This window comes from Neurospora tetrasperma (genome assembly GCF_000213175.1).
Source record: "Neurospora tetrasperma FGSC 2508 unplaced genomic scaffold NEUTE1scaffold_2, whole genome shotgun sequence".
NCBI lineage: Eukaryota > Fungi > Ascomycota > Sordariomycetes > Sordariales > Sordariaceae > Neurospora > Neurospora tetrasperma.
This window is the reverse complement of record NW_009799100.1, coordinates 5,194,089-5,210,655: the sequence shown is the minus strand read 5'-3', so window position 1 is coordinate 5,210,655 and position 16,567 is coordinate 5,194,089. Positions and strand designations below refer to the sequence as shown.

The 16,567-nt window shown below is 50.6% G+C and overlaps 4 protein-coding genes across 4 annotated transcripts; 2 read left to right on the top strand and 2 right to left on the bottom strand.

The window, feature by feature from the left end:
* Nucleotides 1-941: 941 nt before the first annotated feature.
* NEUTE1DRAFT_136925 (uncharacterized protein) lies at nt 942-1,253 on the bottom strand (the record flags this gene model as incomplete). The annotated part of the gene is made up of 1 exon (XM_009851789.1): nt 942-1,253. One exon carries the CDS (start codon nt 1,251-1,253, stop codon nt 942-944), a length of 312 nt encoding a protein of 103 aa, XP_009850091.1.
* Nucleotides 1,254-1,671: 418 nt separating this feature from the next.
* On the top strand, nt 1,672-2,177 carry NEUTE1DRAFT_100044 (uncharacterized protein; the record flags this gene model as incomplete). The annotated part of the gene is made up of 3 exons (XM_009851788.1): nt 1,672-1,745; nt 1,818-1,903; nt 1,996-2,177. 3 exons carry the CDS (start codon nt 1,672-1,674, stop codon nt 2,175-2,177), a joined length of 342 nt encoding a protein of 113 aa, XP_009850090.1.
* Nucleotides 2,178-9,561: 7,384 nt separating this feature from the next.
* On the top strand, nt 9,562-11,363 carry NEUTE1DRAFT_80382 (uncharacterized protein; the record flags this gene model as incomplete). Its single annotated transcript, XM_009851787.1, has 3 exons — nt 9,562-10,533; nt 10,602-11,159; nt 11,219-11,363. The coding sequence occupies 3 exons, from the start codon at nt 9,771-9,773 to the stop codon at nt 11,245-11,247; spliced, it is 1,350 nt and encodes a 449-aa protein (XP_009850089.1).
* Nucleotides 11,364-15,973: 4,610 nt separating this feature from the next.
* NEUTE1DRAFT_136923 (uncharacterized protein) lies at nt 15,974-16,329 on the bottom strand (the record flags this gene model as incomplete). The annotated part of the gene is made up of 2 exons (XM_009851786.1): nt 15,974-16,184; nt 16,319-16,329. The coding sequence occupies 2 exons, from the start codon at nt 16,327-16,329 to the stop codon at nt 15,974-15,976; spliced, it is 222 nt and encodes a 73-aa protein (XP_009850088.1).
* Between the last annotated feature and the right edge of the window lie 238 nt (nt 16,330-16,567).

Here is a 16,567-nt window from a genome sequence, read left to right as displayed (position 1 = left end):
TTCTTCTTCGGCACCTAGGGGACCTCAACAAAAACTTCCCTGTTTTGATATCGGCGGCTTGGCTTTTGTCAAGGATCAGATCAGATCTTCACCAAAATTACCACGATACGACGATGCCATTACAATACCACTGCCCCCTGGTACAGCCGCGACGAGAAAGCAGAGAGATTTTCTGGAGTTTGAGTTAGGGGGGCAGGCAGTTACATGGTTACACCAAAAGACTTCAAGAGAGACTGACAAGTGTCAGAAGAAGAATGACCATTGGCCGAAAAATCGACATGCAGCACGCAAGCCAAGCGAACAAGGCAAAGAAAAAAAAAATGAAAAAAAGTATCCGACACTCACAGCGACGAATAACAGCGCTAGCCACGTTGTTGAGCTACCGTAGAGCAAACCGGAGCGAGGAGGTCGGCCTGCAACAGACCGCCAAGCGGTAGTCAAGAAGACATCGGCAGCCCGGACCAGTCGGGGCCGACCTCTGCTCACGGTCAAGTGGAGCATTTCTGGCATGGACCAGGCCGCGAAGTGAAAGGCCGATGCCGCGGCGTGGAGCCATGACTCGGGGAGAAATCAACAAGGCGAGCAACCCACTCGATGATGCTCATAACGAATTATGCAAAAGGTACGTTTTGCCACAAAGAGCCAACCTCCTCCGATCCCGATGATGCTGATGCTGGCGATGATGATTGTGCTAAGGATGGGGAGGGGGGTTCGGTGATTTGAAGATGATGCGAGACCGTCAGAACATACACTGTAGGAGTCCTTGTCGAGCTTATTCGCTGTTTACAAACCCTTCTAGAAGCTGTTGCGGGCGCTGCCGCTGCCGTTGCCCCTTGCCAGTGGACAGCTGCCGTCGGCAATGGCTTCCACTTAGCAGAACAGTTGACGTACGTTGCACCCGTGTGGAATACGCTCCGATGGAGCACAAAAGCTTGACAAACTCAAGACGGCGCGAAGCAGGAGAGCTTCAGATTGTAGGCTGTGAAACTCGTGAATTCTGTGGACAGCCAACGAGGCCGTTGTCCTTGCACTTCACCGTTCTTCGTTGCCAGCAACAACGCCGAGTAAATGCCGTAATAGGCCACCTCTAGCAGGCTTATCACTTGCTGCATCGGCGGAATCGGCACCCTAGGTTGGGTTGACACTCTGTACACTACGTAGTGTTGGCTCGAAAGGGGGTGTGCTTGGTGTGCATTGAGCAGGTCATTGATGACCTCGAGAATCGAGCAGAAACTCTTATTGGCCTGTGTCATCGTCACGAACACTCAACAACCAGCCAACCCATTCGGTCGGGTTCCTTTTGCTCACCTTTTGGTCAGATTGTCAGGCCATTTGTTGCAGCCAGAAGCACGGTCATGACCAAGGCGTTGCGCCCTTTTTGTTCTCTCTGACGGGCCTGCGCAAATTGCATTCAACACCAATTTCTTGGATTAGAAGGGTCCCTATCTCTGACCATGCTAGTCGGCGCTTTTAACGAATTCGACGATTCGAAATTTCAATTGCAATTGCAAAAGTTGCGGCCGTGAAATCCTCGCCCGAGTTCCCTCAAACCGAGGTTGGACAATGCGTCTGTGTTAGCGTGCAGGATCCTGGCGGCGATCATCAGCCATGATTTTAAATCGCCAAGGCGGATTTCCCTTTGAGGAATCACCGCCGAAGGTGCGCAGATCCATGGTTCGCTCGCTCGTTCATTTCTACCGCGAGATGCAAAATCAGTTTTTGGTCGCAGTCGCCGTCATTTGTTGGTGTGGAAGAAACGAAACTGACCGCCAAGGGGTGCCGGGGATGCACATACATAGTATACCTTGACTGTGCAGTGATAAATTGACAGCGCAGGGTGTTTACGAAGAAGGGCCGAGGGCTTGCTTCGAGAAGGTGTCGTTACTCGTTACGGTACTGTACCGTAGGTACTCGCAGGCTTTGGGTGTCGCGGCAACGGGGATGATCACTCCGGGCTTTCTGGTTACTGTTGGCCTGTGTAACATGCCCAAAGAGGTTGGATCACGGTGCAGACGCCCCCCCAAGATCATCCGCGTAATGATGAGCGAAGCCAGCCCGGGTGTCGGAACATTTCATTTGATGAGAAGAGTGGGAGAACAGCCAGGGACCGCCTCACCATGACAGGTCCTCAGTTGCCAGTGGAAGACACCGACAGCTTCACCACGAAACCGCCTTGATTTTGTCGTTTAATGACGCCTAGGAAGCGGTTAAGTAAAAGGGTTGGCTAGCCATGCTGCAAAGTGAAGATCTTGGTCAAGTTAGCTTGGCCTGTAAAATTGGCTGGCCATCGGTGTGTCGGCGAGGATGGTGGATGGCTCGATGATCAGTTCTTAGGGGTCTTTTGGTCCCAGATCCAAGTGCGTGTTTCAAGAGACTGAATGGCCTTGTTCTTATGAGATGGTGTCATCGTTCTACGGGTCAGCAGAAGCCATAAAAGGATGCCCTGTAGGTATGGATGGCATAACCGTTCACCGCTGCAATGTTGGGTTGTTGTCAAGAGCGGATTCCGTTCCCAGCATAGCATGGCCCGTCATTTCGGAGACGAAGACGGGAAACACTGGAGCACCTCAGGCCGCCGCTGGATTGGTTTTGACCGGGGCGCAGTTTGAGGGGCATGTTGGCCCGCTTGGCCGTCCCATCATGGAGAACATGGGTGGGGAGGGGCATTTTTGATGTAGTGATTAAACTACATACATATCAGAAAACAAAACAACAAGAAATTGAAAGACGAGGGCGGTTGGCTTGCAAACAATCATCCATCATCGATTTCGTTCGGTTCACAAGAAGAGTGTGCCGCCCATTCAGGATTTCGTTAAGCTCGGGCAAAGCTCGGACAAAGTGGTGTATGCAAAGATCACGCAACTTGTTCGTCACACTAGGTACTCCGAACTCGTCCCTTCCGCTTCCGTAGGAAATTATTTGAGGTAAGTAGAGGTAGGTACGCTGGAAAGAGGCACTGCAGCAGGTATCACATATTGTGCCGACATCATAGTAGCCGTTCTTGCCTGTTCAGTGTGTGATGCAGTGCCCTCGCTGCGATGATGGGTGAGAAGATTCAGTTTCGGTTGTGCATCGGCCATTTTCTTGTTGTCAAACTGGCAGGAACAACGCCAATTTATGGAAGCGACCTCCATGACTTCCAATTGGACCGTGTTCGACCGAAGGCTTCCTGTTTCTTCCTGGACCGCTGCTTCTTTGAGAAGACGGACTGCCAATGCTGATTTTTCGTAAAGTCGGCAAGCAACGGCAGGGTGGTGTAGCCATATCGGCCGATATAGGAGTGCTCACGTTGTTGTGTGTTGAGCGCTCTTTCCCAAGGTGCATATCGACTTTCCTGGAGAGGCAAGGCCATCCGTCGTCGTTCAATGCCACTCAGCTCTCGCTTTTGGGGGTCGAATCGTCCTGGTTACATTCCATCCTCTGTTTCCAGGTGGTTGGTGTGAGTGAGTAACGGCGGAACGAGTGTTCATTACGACACAGTGTTGTATCCAAGAACGCCACCAGCCTACCTTTGTGACAGGGGACCAAGAGTACAACTCGGTACTTGATGGTAGAAAAGGTGTGGAAGGTCGTTGGAGGTGATTTTGAGCGAAGCGAACCCCCGACCACACCTCTCGCCTGCCGCCTTTTGGAACAAAAACGACTCATCTCACGCAGTAATGTGGCCACACAGGACGGGAATCCGGTTTAGGATACCCTATTCTCCCCTTCCGACCGGCCGATGGGAGCGTTGTTCTTTGGAACGCGTGGGAGGCTCTCGGTCGTAGTGGTAAGCATTCAAATCTAGACACCCCCACAAGGGCATGTAGTGTAGCATGTAGTGTACATAGGTAGGTAGGTACCTAGTATGATGTAGCAGGTGATTGATAAGGTAGCCGTGCATCCAGATATCTGTCGCCAAGCGACCAACAAGATGGAGATTGGGTCCTTCGCGGGGCAGATGGACAGGTGGGGAAGTATTTTCAACGACACCTCAAAAGCTCTCGACCTCCGGGTAGCTTCCGTTCGTCGAGGTCGTCGCCGACGAGGTGTGCATCTTGCGCCGCAAAGCGCCTAGGTATTTTGGTACGAGACCTACCATCAAATATGGTGATGGACTGACGCTACCTACCGCAGAGACAGTTCACCACATGTGGCCCAAACACTGTAGAAGTGCAGTCATGAGCCTGACTCGTCTCCTGAAGCGACACGGTATGCCCTTTGTAACGGCTTGTCACAAATTCCGCGGCGGGCAGGACATGGCTGTGACATTCCCTTGGCGCGCAAAAGCCTGAAGCGAGAACAGCCATGTCGGGTTCGCAAGGCGATTGAGTGTTGCCAAAAACTCAACCTGCACTTTGACGATGGATGTTGTCCATCGATTGCTTTGATATTGGTCGATACTCCAACATCCAGCTCCAGCAATCGGTTTCAACCGTTTGCGGGGGGGTTCAGCCGGCTTCTAGAAGTGGAAGATGCCCCAAGATGCCCCTCATATCTCCAATTTTTTATATGTTGCACAGAATCCGCAGGAGTGGGTTCACCATCAGGACCCTCCCAGAGCCTCACACCAACCTCTGTTCTCGGATCTGCCCTGCTGCCCAGCTCTCCACAGACACCGACACACACACACACCGTTTCGACACACTGGGAGGGGGCTTGCCGCCATCCCTAACGACGCCACTGGTGCGACTCGAGACACCAGCCAGCAGCGGCTCGCCTCGCATTCCACCACATTCCTCCAACGGAAAACGATGCTGGTAAGCACGCGACAGTGCTGAAGGAGGGTCTTTGGGGGGTCCTTGGGGTACGTATTGGGGAATTGGGCCCTTCAACGGTGCCCGCCTCCAACGCGAGCGGGTTGCGGCTAACGCGTCGCCGCATCGTGAACAGTGTCGCAGCAACCAGAGATCTGACTGAGGAGATCTTGCAGTAGTAATGCAAGAAAGCCTGAAACCCAACGAGCCAAAAAAAAACCTACCTAGGTACGCAGCAGTAGTACACTACACTACCACATAGACCAATTGGTGCACTATCGTCGACGGTGAGGTGGTGAGCGATCGGGTAAACAGTCTTCCCTCCTCAGCGCCCAAGGTAACGATCAACCGCTACGTACCTACCTAACCTATCAGGCCCCTTTTTCCTGTGCTCTCTACCGGTTACAAAATGTTCAAATTCAGTGTGCCCTGTGATGGCAGGCAAGCGACGACTTGTTATACGTAGACTTGTCGAAAAATCTTGCGGTTATTTTGATTGAAATTACCAGAAATTATCCTGCCGTCATTCATCGTCGACAATGGAGCGATACGGGCGATACCTCCATCACAGTGCTAGCCTTTTCGCGCCGAAACCCCTCACCGTTCGGCATTTTCTGTCAACGCAGCCATTCACGGATCAAGACACAGGCAGCAGATGACAGGGATCAAAAAAAATGAGACAAGGACAGGGTTCTATCTTCAGGCTCGTTTCGTTCGACTCTTGACTCGTTGATGCTGCACATCATCCCACCAATCTGCCAGGAAAAACTTCGACCCAGCCGACAGATGCATTCTTCTCTCAACTTGCAGAACAGCATCGAGTTTGTGCTTCCCGTCGCCAAAGACAATACTGCTCTTCTTTTTTTCTTTGTACAATCCGAGCTCTCGTCATGGTTTTCGAAAACCACAGCTTCGTCGGTGACATAGCAAGAGATATCTGGGTCGAAGCTGGGGCTGATGCTAATCTCTCCAGTGTTGGCTTGACTAGGGACTAGGATTCACTGAAAACTTCCGGAGATGCCAATATGCAGCAGCGGCGTTTTAGTCGCTAGCAACTAGGACGAGCTCACTTCTCATTCCGAGTGTGTACTGTGTACTGCGTACACTACATAGTACACAGTCGGTGTAGCGTACTGAAAGGTTACCGTACACAGAATTGTTCTCATAGGTAGGCCTTCCCTCTAGGCTTACAGAGAAGCCCGAGGCCGCGAACTCCGCGTACATTACAGAGATCTCGGGGCACTTCTGTTGTACCTCGCACAAACGATGCCTCGAGCAGAGGAACTTCAGTTGCGAGTGTGGGCGAACCGGATCCTCACCGCAACTTCTGCACTCTCTATTGGTTCCCCTTGTTCAGACTTGAACTGCGCAAAGGATACTTGAAAGGTATCAAACAGTCAGTCAACAAAGACAACCACAATTGCCACTCTATCAGCGAGCTATCAATGTCGCTTCACCACTGCAACTTGGTACTGGCAATGAATGAATAGGCGAACAGGGCGTCATTGCCTTCAGGGACTTCTCGGCTGTGTCCAAGTGCGCACCAGGCTAAAATCGGCGACATCAAGTCGGCAAAGTATCTAGGGTACCTACCAAATGCCGGCCTGGCTTCTTCGCAGGAGACCTGGTCCCTGCTGGTCCAAGACGTGATGTTGACTAAGGAGTCCGACGTCTTTTGACCAGCAAATCAAGTTTGTTCCTGCTTGTCGCTGTCTTTGCCGTCGTCGATATCTCTTGGAGGAATGGATGTCCATTGCGTCGGGGATCATGCTGCGAAATCCCAACTCAACATGGATTTGCTTTGCTTTCGGGAGAGGCGCAAGCGCTACTGCGGATGGTAATGCGCGGTTTTCCTCTCATCCTCCTCTTATGTTCTGCTTCAGCGAATTGGTTGCTTCTTCGCCTGCGTAGTCTATTATAATTTTACACCCCTCTCCAGCACCGCGTTGTTTGTTCTTTGGTGTTATTACGGTAACCAACATCAACTGCCTACATTACCACTGCTAACCTTCCTCCAGTGATGTGAGCCAGCCCAGGAGAGTTTGATGCTATATTTCTATGCGCTCCTGCTTGAAGTCCACAGATCGGCGCGAGCATGACACTAAGTTCATTACTTTTCTTTTCCCTACAAGCGGGACGCTCGGTAGACGGCCTTCTAGCTCCAACTGTGTTAACTTGTTGCAGCTGGCTAGTCAACACGACAGACAACCTAGAGACTCTCAAAAACCCAGGTGATAGAGTGTTCATGGACACATTCGGATACGAACGGCGAAAAACTTCAAGACTGGGAGATCTTCAGTCTTCCAACATTGTTTTTGCCGTTTAGTCAGCTACAAATTGAGCTCGTCATAGAAGCAAATGGACACTTTCTCGCAACTCGAAAACCAAACTTGCTAGAGCAGAGCGTCACGGTATGTGTAGATCTCGGACACACTGGCAGGCCCGACCTCCTATTACCACCATTTCAGCGAATCCCTCTCTCAACTGATTGAGACTTTGTCGTTGATCATCTTCCGCACTGTTGCTTCTTTGCCCGAAAACAATCGCAGCACTTGGTTTTGGGAGTGGCAGTGATAGTGCTTCGCTTGAACACAAAAGCGCTACTGACTGTGACAGTGCGGAACAATGTCTGCAGCCATTTCCCGAGGCCAGACGGAAATAACCCGCGTTTTAGACGAGACAGTACCATCTCGAATCGAAATCGAAACAATGGGCGCCACAAGAATCCGATTTCTTTACACGACGAATACACCTCCGGCTTCCAGACCAAGATAGAACACTGTGAATCCATTACTAATTGATGGCTTTGCGTAAGCCTCGACCGCAATCGAAGGGGAGAATGTGCACCTTTTGCCGCCACAGCTGGCAATCCGTCTTCATCTGGCGAGCGAGGCATCGTTACGTCGTCAAAGAATGCAGATGTCACCTCTAAGGCATAATGTAGAAGGAAGTCAGGGGCGTAATAATCACAGGTGGTAACGTCGCCCAGGACGTAATTTTCGTAACTTTACAAGGATTCAAGTGGTCGCTTGAGAGGTACCGTAGGGTATAACGCGGCGCAACAGTAACGCTAAAATAGCTTGGGTATAATGTTCCTTGCAACGCCTGTAATCTAACCACATTCTTACACTGTGCCTCCATGAGGTCACTTTGTCAGATTCTTTCCGCCGAGGTTCACCGTCACGGTCATGTATGCATACGAGAAACCCATAAACCAGCAGCTGTCAACTCGGTGATCTCAAATGATAATGTACAGAAGAGGCCGTCGAGAGGTGAAGGGTGAAAAGCCAAAACACAACCCAACTTGCCAGCCAATAGATCGCATCCTTTCTTCGTAGGTAGTTAGCTGCCAGACTGTGATAAACCGAGTGATCAGAATGGCGCGACTAGAATTGAGTTAAACTGAAAACACACCGCGATTCCAACCACATCTCTAGTTGTCCAGAGCCTGACTATCAATCACCGAACCTCAACTTCCCGTTGCCGTAGGAGTGATAACACAAGGAGGTCGAGGACGCAATACATTGTGCCCAGAGTCCTTAGTCTAGGACACCAAAAAGACGGTGGTATCTTTCAGACTACCTTGAACACCTTTTCTTCCCTCCAGTTTTGTATGCCCCAAGTCGTTCAACAGTAGACCAGATTGAAACAGTCTGGCAGTGGATGACATTGCATACCTACTGTTGTACGTTGAATCAGACCCGGCAATTCCCGCTTCTTCTCTGTGGGATAGAACCCTCAAAAACACACTGGTTCAAGTTACAATACACCATAAAAACACCATCTCCCAATTCACACGGCGATTGCTGTGTGTGAAGTGACTGGCAACCTCAGCCCTCTGTCTCTCTCTGTCTCTGTCGTTTTTTTAGGTCCGCGCATGCCCGAAACGAAGGAACCCCTGTTTTCCGTGCTCGCTCTCCGACAAGTGCCTTCAATGTCCGCTTTGTGTTCGTTTCAACCACCTGGTTTCCCCCCTTCACATTTCTGCGCTCTGTGACTTTGATCTCTCGTCCGTTGAAGCAAGAACGAGCACCAGCAGCACTGGGCCGTTCGAGCACCTTTTGCAGCAAATTCGAGTGGCGTAAAAGATGGACAAATAGCAATGATGAAGTACCAACAGCAGCAATAGCAAGTTCACAAGATTTCATACAGCGGAAAGGTGCGGACATTCGATTCACAAGTCGCCATCTCGTAGGTAATGTAGATGCCCAGATCTTTTATTTCCTGTCACAATCAGTACCATCTGGTGGAGGGTCTGTGAAAATATTCCGCTGGAATTCCTGGACCCCCACCGCAGGATACGTACCTCCAGCTGCGCTATGTTTGTGATTGGATTTGATGGGCTACGCAAGACCCACCGTCTCCACTCATGCGATTCCCCCCTTCGCAGCTTCACCAGCGCACAGGCAGGGCCAAGCACATTGCTTGTACCTTGTACTTCTCAGAGTGACGCTGGCTTCCTTCCAAAATACAAAAAGGGTGACCGGCAGCGGCACCTACAAAAAGCGAAGGCTCCACTTCTGTCCTCCGCCCATTTTTTTTCTCTCCACCTACCAATCTTTTTTCCTTTTGAGCCTCAACCCAAAGTTCAGGCTTAGGGCATTCTCCACCTCTACGTGTGTGTACTCCTCCAACAAGCTCGTCGCCGGCATCGACCACGATACTGGATCACAGCTTCACCTCCCACCGCCGCACACGATTTCCCTCCCCAGCGGCCTGTCGCACCACCGAAACCAGCCTTGTAGCGTCGTCGCATTACTGTCAAGAAGGGTCCCGTCCACCTGTATTGTCAGACTTTTACCGACAACGGGCTCGAGTGCATCATCGGGCAAACAAGCGCAACGCAGGTCTTTTTCCTTGCCTTGCTACCCAATTCTGAGCCATTGGTCTTCAGGAGCTTCCCTAGCCAACGCGCCTTCTGTTGAAGAAGATCAAGACCGGGACAAAGAGTCGCCAGAAGAATCCTATTCGCGCCCCCGTTGCCGAATGGTTTTTTCTGTGCTCGCTGCTTCAGGGTAATTTTCGAGCCGGATTATGGAAGGTTTGCCGCACTACTCGACGAATGTCATAAACACGTCGGCAGCTTCATACAACCCTTCGCCTTCAGCCATTTCTCCGCACCAGCTCCAGCAGCAACAACAGCAACAACAACAACAATCCACCGCGACTGCCGCCCCCCCGCAGACACTGCCTCCTCTCCAGCCCAGCAACACGGTCATGCAGCAACCTCCCTCTTACGGCAGCTACCCTCACACCCCGAGAACTGCAACCCCCAACACGCCTGCTTCCACTAGCAACATGGCCAGCTATCCTCCCCCTCCCCCCAACGGCGCTGGCCGCGGCGCTGGCTATCCCATGATGGCCAGCAACCCGTATCCCCAGCAGTCCTACGCGACATCTTCGGCTATGATGCCCCAGTCCACCACCGCCGCCTCGCATCCCCAGCCCATTGCCCCGGCCCCGTCCCCGGCTAACGGCCGTGTACCCCCGGTGCTCCGCCCGATGCCGGCTGGTGGAGTCATGCAGCCCGGCATGAACTCTCCCTACGGCCAGAGTCCACTCATCGCCGCTCAAGCGTCAATGCTTCCCGAGGGCGACCAACCTACCCACGTGGTTGGGTCTCAGGGACGTCGCGGCATTCTTCCTAGTGCGCCTGGAAAGCCCGCCGCTCCGGCTGCCGGCAGCGCGTCTGCTAAGAACCAGATTCCCCAGAAGGATGCCGATGGCAAGTTCCCTTGCCCGCACTGCACAAAAACCTACCTCCATGCCAAGCACCTCAAGAGGCATCTTCTCCGCCGTAAGTTTCATTTCCCAAAGCTCTTTCCTCCTAGCCATTGGGTGGTCAGGATTCTGACAATTGAGCAGACACCGGCGACCGCCCCTATATGTGTGTCTTGTGCCGTGATACCTTCTCGAGAAGTGATATTTTGAAGCGCCATTTTATCAAGTGCTCCGTCCGTCGCGGCAACCCCACTGGCGCCAGCCATTTGTCGCACCCCCAGGCCCATGTCAAGAAGAACGCGCAGGCTCAACAAAAGGCTATGGGTGAGGGAGGCGATGTGAATCACATGAACGGTATGGGCAACATGACCGCTGACGGCATGGTCCACCCTTTTGGCCTCATCCCCACCTCCGATAGCATGAACAACATGGGCAACAACCAGGATCAACTGTCGAGATCCAGCAGCATCAATAGGATTGACGACGCGAATCGCGACAGGAGAAGCATGACTGGTTCCGTTATGGGCGGTACCACTCGTGGAGGCAGCTTCGATCAGACTTACAACGGTCAGGAGGTTAGCAACAACATGACTGCCAACATCAACCCCCAACTTGCCAACTACAGCATGCCCCAGCAGCAGAATGGCATGCAGATGTTTGGTGGATCGGGCGGTACCGATTGGTCCCAAATGTTCCAGAATGGTGCGCAACCCCACATCCCACCTACATAATGTGTGTTCTGAGCTAATAATGTGGTTCAGGTCCCGAACGCAATCAAACCCGTGCTTAGGAAACGCCGGTCAAAAGCGAAGAAGCCGAGCAGGAGGAATGTTTGACGACAATCGACTCGATCCGCCCCTCGTTCCCCCCGTCGGAGTGAACTGGCTAGCCAATAGCCCCCATCAACAAAATAAACAAAACCCTTTAGTAACCTGGCCAGATACCTCCGGCACCGCCATGATATCCGATCAACTAGCATTATATAGCAGTGTTTTCGGGTTCGATAATATTCGCGAGCGTTGCTCGCATCACAAACCAGTCCCCATGAATCCTCACGTTTTGCGTATTGGATGTCATACGTTGGCGTTGTAACGGCGTGTGCTGATCAGCCATGTGCTGTTCACTGTCGCCCTACAAGCCAATACTCGTCAGGTCTCGAGATCGATGGTGGGTTGGAGCCCTGATGGGTAAGGTACCCGAGGCGTGGCTTAGAGTCTTTCCGAGTGTCTCGCTGAGTCGCGGAAGACTCACGAACCTGGCCTTGCGGACCTAAGCGTGTTGTGATTGGGAGCACCTAACTGGAGTTTGAGAGGCACCGCGATCCACTATACCTGTCTGGTATATGTATAAGCCTCTGGCATGAAGAGAAGACCCAAAAAAATGAAGTGAATACCAAGCATCCCAGGACCGCCTTTTGTGTACATCATCAATTCCATGGACTCGATTGTGTGGCCAAATCATTACCTGCTTTTTCTGGATGAACTGGATCGGCCAACCCGACGACTTCGCATCATGTTTGACATTTCCGGTCCCTTGGTTCCTGGCGCTGTTCCGGCATTGACCCTCAGTTCGATGTTCCGGATTTTAGTTGCCCTGGTTCACACAATACGCAACTGACAATACCGCGGTGCTTTCTCATCTTGACATAGGACTAACACTGCGGTTCCCAAACAGATGGGATTCCAATCGCTCTTACGAGGTTGTCACCAAACGTCTTTGAGACTCTACCCGCTGGAGACTGTACTGGCACGCCTGGGTGAGCAGCGAAACAGAGTCAGCAACCCTCCAAAGCCGCGAATGTGTCCAGCACGGCACGAATTCTTGGTTCGATGGACCGGTCGATGCAGCTTTTAGGTTGCTGTCCAGACTTGTTTGGGCTGACTTGGGCAACGTGGAAACCAATCAGACGACGGCATCATTTTTGATTCATCATCAAACGGTTTCCCATTTTCCAAACAGGGCCTCAACGACCGACGCAAAAAGCTAGTCGATCGATACATGACATTCAAGATTATGGTGGCGGTTACGGCCAATGGAGGATACGGCCACGACAGGTGTACCTTTTTACGAGAGGTTTCAGTGATTGGTCAGCAACATCACCCGAGACATCCCGCGGAACATCGGGTTCATTTAGGTTCACCACTGGGTACAATGCAACTCTTCAGACAAGCGACAAGCTTACGAGGAAGGCGAGTTGAGCCGTCAGATATTACCCAACTTTAGGTCTGCTTCGATCATGCGGTCGGTTGCAAAGGAAGGGAAAAAAAAAAAAAAGAACAGATGGGGGATGGCAAGTAAGGTGGATGCACCAAAAATACGTTCCAACATCCAACAGCAAGCAGTCTTGCATCAATGGCGTCATGACTTTTCGGGTTGTTTTTCATTTTTACAGTTTTCCTTTACAGGACTCGCACGCTTTTCTCTTATCACAGACTGCCTCCCATAGGTGTTGTCAGTGACAAGAGTGGCTGCTATGGGTCAGTTGGCTTGTGTTTTCTTTTCATCTTGTTTTATTTTTATTTTACCTGGGGTTTATTGGCCTTTGCTGCCTTAACCATGAGCACCGAGCTCGGGGATTTTCAGGGTCAGGTTGGTCGATTGTGTCGTGTTGCGTTGTGTTGCGTTTGGTGAAACGAACTGATAGATTTCTTACATTTTTTTGTCGGCTTTGCATTTTAGAAGAGAAGAGAAGAGGCTCTCCCGACCACCCACATTGGCAAAATGGCGAGCATAGACAGGCACAGGACAGGAGACAGAAAGAAGAAAGGGAAAGAAAAAACGGAACAACAGGAGGCAGGCAAAAAGGCAATGTAAAGCAGGGGGGAAGGGACGGGATTTCCACCTTCTCCCCAGGGAAGGAAAAGCACGGAGCAACAACAAGCGGCAGCATTTGGAGGGGGTACGGTTACGGTTCGCATACAGGTACCTCCTCGTGTCTCTATCAACATGGTTCCGGCGTTGTTCCATTGTCTTTTTTTTCTTTCTCAGCATTAAACTCATCTTGCAATAGCCTCTGTTAAGTACACGATGAACAGATGGCATTGCATGATGACGGTCTTCGGTCTTCATGGTCACCCGGTGTCTTTTGGGCTGGTTCAAGGGAAGAGTTACACAAAAAAAGGGAATGGGGCTGGGAAAAGGGGGGGGAAGGTAGGCAGCGGGGCATAGGAGAGGGGAGGGAAGAAAAGGAAAGGGAAAGGGAAAGGGAAAATGTGGTGAATACATGAAAGGGAAAAGGAATATCGGGGGAGAGAGGGTGAAGGGATGGGGATTTGAATGTACCATCTAGGTTGTTTGATGGATGGCATGGTCGAGGGAGGTTGTGTCTATAGATAGTAGAGTTAGATGGTACATGAGAATGGCAGTGGAGAGTGTTGATGCAAGCATATCTACCTATACTTGGATGAAGCACGTGGCTGTCTGTGATTGTAAGCTCGTTCTCGTGTCTCGAACCTTTTCGAATCCCATGGTGAAAATTTCCATACACTACGTAGACATGAGTTGATCATGCCCGCAGGTTAGATAATCATACGGCTAGATGGCAATGTGAACTGACAAGACAATCCAGATAATCATAAGAGGCACCCGATAGCAACTCGACCATTAACACACTTCTTATTCATCTCATCCCCATCCCGTCTGAGCACCTATGTCAAGTTGTTGCACACATTCTCTTTTGGCAGGGTACGTAATGTAGTCATTAAGCAAACTTGAACCGAACCGACCAAGTTCCACTGACAAAGAGTCCAATCCAGAATCTACCTCAGATACCTCAATCAAAGGGACGATGGGTATTCATTCCCTATCTAGCATACTCTCCTTATTCAACTTACATTTCTTTCACTGGATGCTTTTGCCCATTAAACGTAAAAATCTTTGAAACGCGGAGACATTTCGAGATAATCGTACTACTACCCGGCGATCAAATAGGTAGTGAGTTGTAGTGTGTTTCGAAAAAAAAAGGCCGGTCAGGGTTGATTAAAAATCCCCGGTCGCTGAGAAGGAAAGGAGTGACTAGAGGTACCCGGATATTGAGTACTGCAGACGGGACTGAGTGGGAGGTTAACTGAAAGGAAGGAAGGAAGGAAGGAAGGAAGGAAGGAAGGAAGGAAGGAAGGAAGGAAGGAAGGAACGGACGAAACAACCTAGTAACCACCCAGACACTGAGTGATCACTGTAGAGCAGTACATAATCAACCAAAGGGAAGGAACGAACGAACGAACGAACGAACGAAAGGGACTACCTCTACCTCTACCAATGGAAGGACAGGACGCACACCGAGGTACTACCTTTCCCTTTAGTAACGACTGCGAGGTTGAGTAGGTAGTCTCTCGACGGAGTTTCTGTTTTGACGGGAGTGTCTATTGATGCTAGTAGGTAGTCTAGTGTCTGGAAATGGCACGACGGGCCCTTCCCTTCCGGTGCGTGTTGTAGTAGGGAGGGAGGGTTTGTTGTCCTGTTCAGGTAGGTAGTTGTCCATGTAGGTAGTCTAGCTATCAACAAAGGAACGTCCGCTTCGTCGGGTTTGTAAGTAAGGTCTGAAGTAGGTATCTATCTACCTAGGGAGGTAGAACTATGGAGGATTAGCACCAGATAGATGTTGATTGGTTTGGGATGAAAATGTCCGTGTTTTGCTTGGAATGGTGTGGCGAGAGTACAAGACTGTTGAGGTATGTATGTATGTATGTGTCTTTAATTTGGTTGTTGTAGAAGGAAAGTAGGTTTTTGCTGTGTTATGGAGCTGGTACAGGAGAGAGAACCAAGTCACGATCGTCTCGAAACTGAGGTAACTATTTGAAGGAGTTTGTTTGTATCATTACGGAAGTTTGATCATCGCCATGTAAAAGGTGAATTCAAGGAGCTCTCATGTGGAAGACAGTTGGCTCATTGTTAGTATAAGTGGCTTGGAGATTGGGCAAGTTGGTTGTTCTAGTCTGAAAGTGGAATATTTCCAGGACGTAAGGGATAGTCCACTCAACTCGAACTTTGTTAGTCTTCAAGCTAACTCGTATGTTATTCTTCCCTATGAACAAGCAAATACATGACTGGTAGTGCTGCCTTAACCCGACCGCTAACTTGGTCATACGCATATAAACAAGTAGAGAGAAGTGGTTTGTGCTTCGAATCATTAGTGAGGTGGCTTGCTTATATCTCTTCCTGACTGGTACAGGTGCTGCTGCTCTGTTTTTGCTTTTGTTTTGCTGCTGTTGTTGCCATGGACATCCGTAGCTCAACTGGCTCCCGCTTTCTGTTCCGTCCATTGTTGGATGTTCCACTCATCGATCTTTCGGTGTCGGCGGAAGATGAAGTCCTGTCATCCATCCATCCATCCATGCTCCTTCGATATCCATTCTCCCACTTTCGCTAAGCCTTTCTTCTTTTTTCAAAGTCCAAGACTTCAAGAAGAAAGTATCCATCATTAGGTTCCGGCGGTGGCATCAATCAATCGATGTGTCCTCTCTTCACATGAGCGTCACCATCCCCATCACCCCAACTTCACTCCCAGGCGTGTGAAATCATTTCTCAGCCCTGACAACTTTCTCAACCTCCTTCTCGACCTCGATAATCCGAGGCTTGTACCTCTCCAGCGCCCTGCGATCCTCTTCGGTGGGAGTATAGCCGAGCTTTTCTTCGGCCTTGTCAGACAGCTTGAGGCCGATGAGGCCCCAGAGGGTGAATGCGATGCCGACGCCGAGGCGGGCGCGTGGGGAGAGGTTGCGGTAGGTTCTGGGTCATGGTTAGGATTGGTGGATTTATAGTCTCAAAGAGAAGGGTAAAGGATCGCATTGATGACATGACATGACATGTGGGTGGTGTAAGTGGTGATGGGTCAACGAGTTCTGTTGATGAAGAACACTCACTGGAGGACCATGATCTCGGGCGAAGGAATGACAATACCAATCACTTGAGAATGGAATGAGAGAGTCAGTGTCGGAGTGAAGAGAGAGTGTTGACCTTCTGTCGTTGGATGAAAGCTATCATTGGTAGCAATAGCGTCAAGTTCACTTTAAGTAAACAGCATACTGCCCTATGATTGGTCAAGAAAGCAACTGGACGTTGAGGTTATAGTCAAGTTTAACCTTGTTTGTATTAGACGTGGATATCTAGCG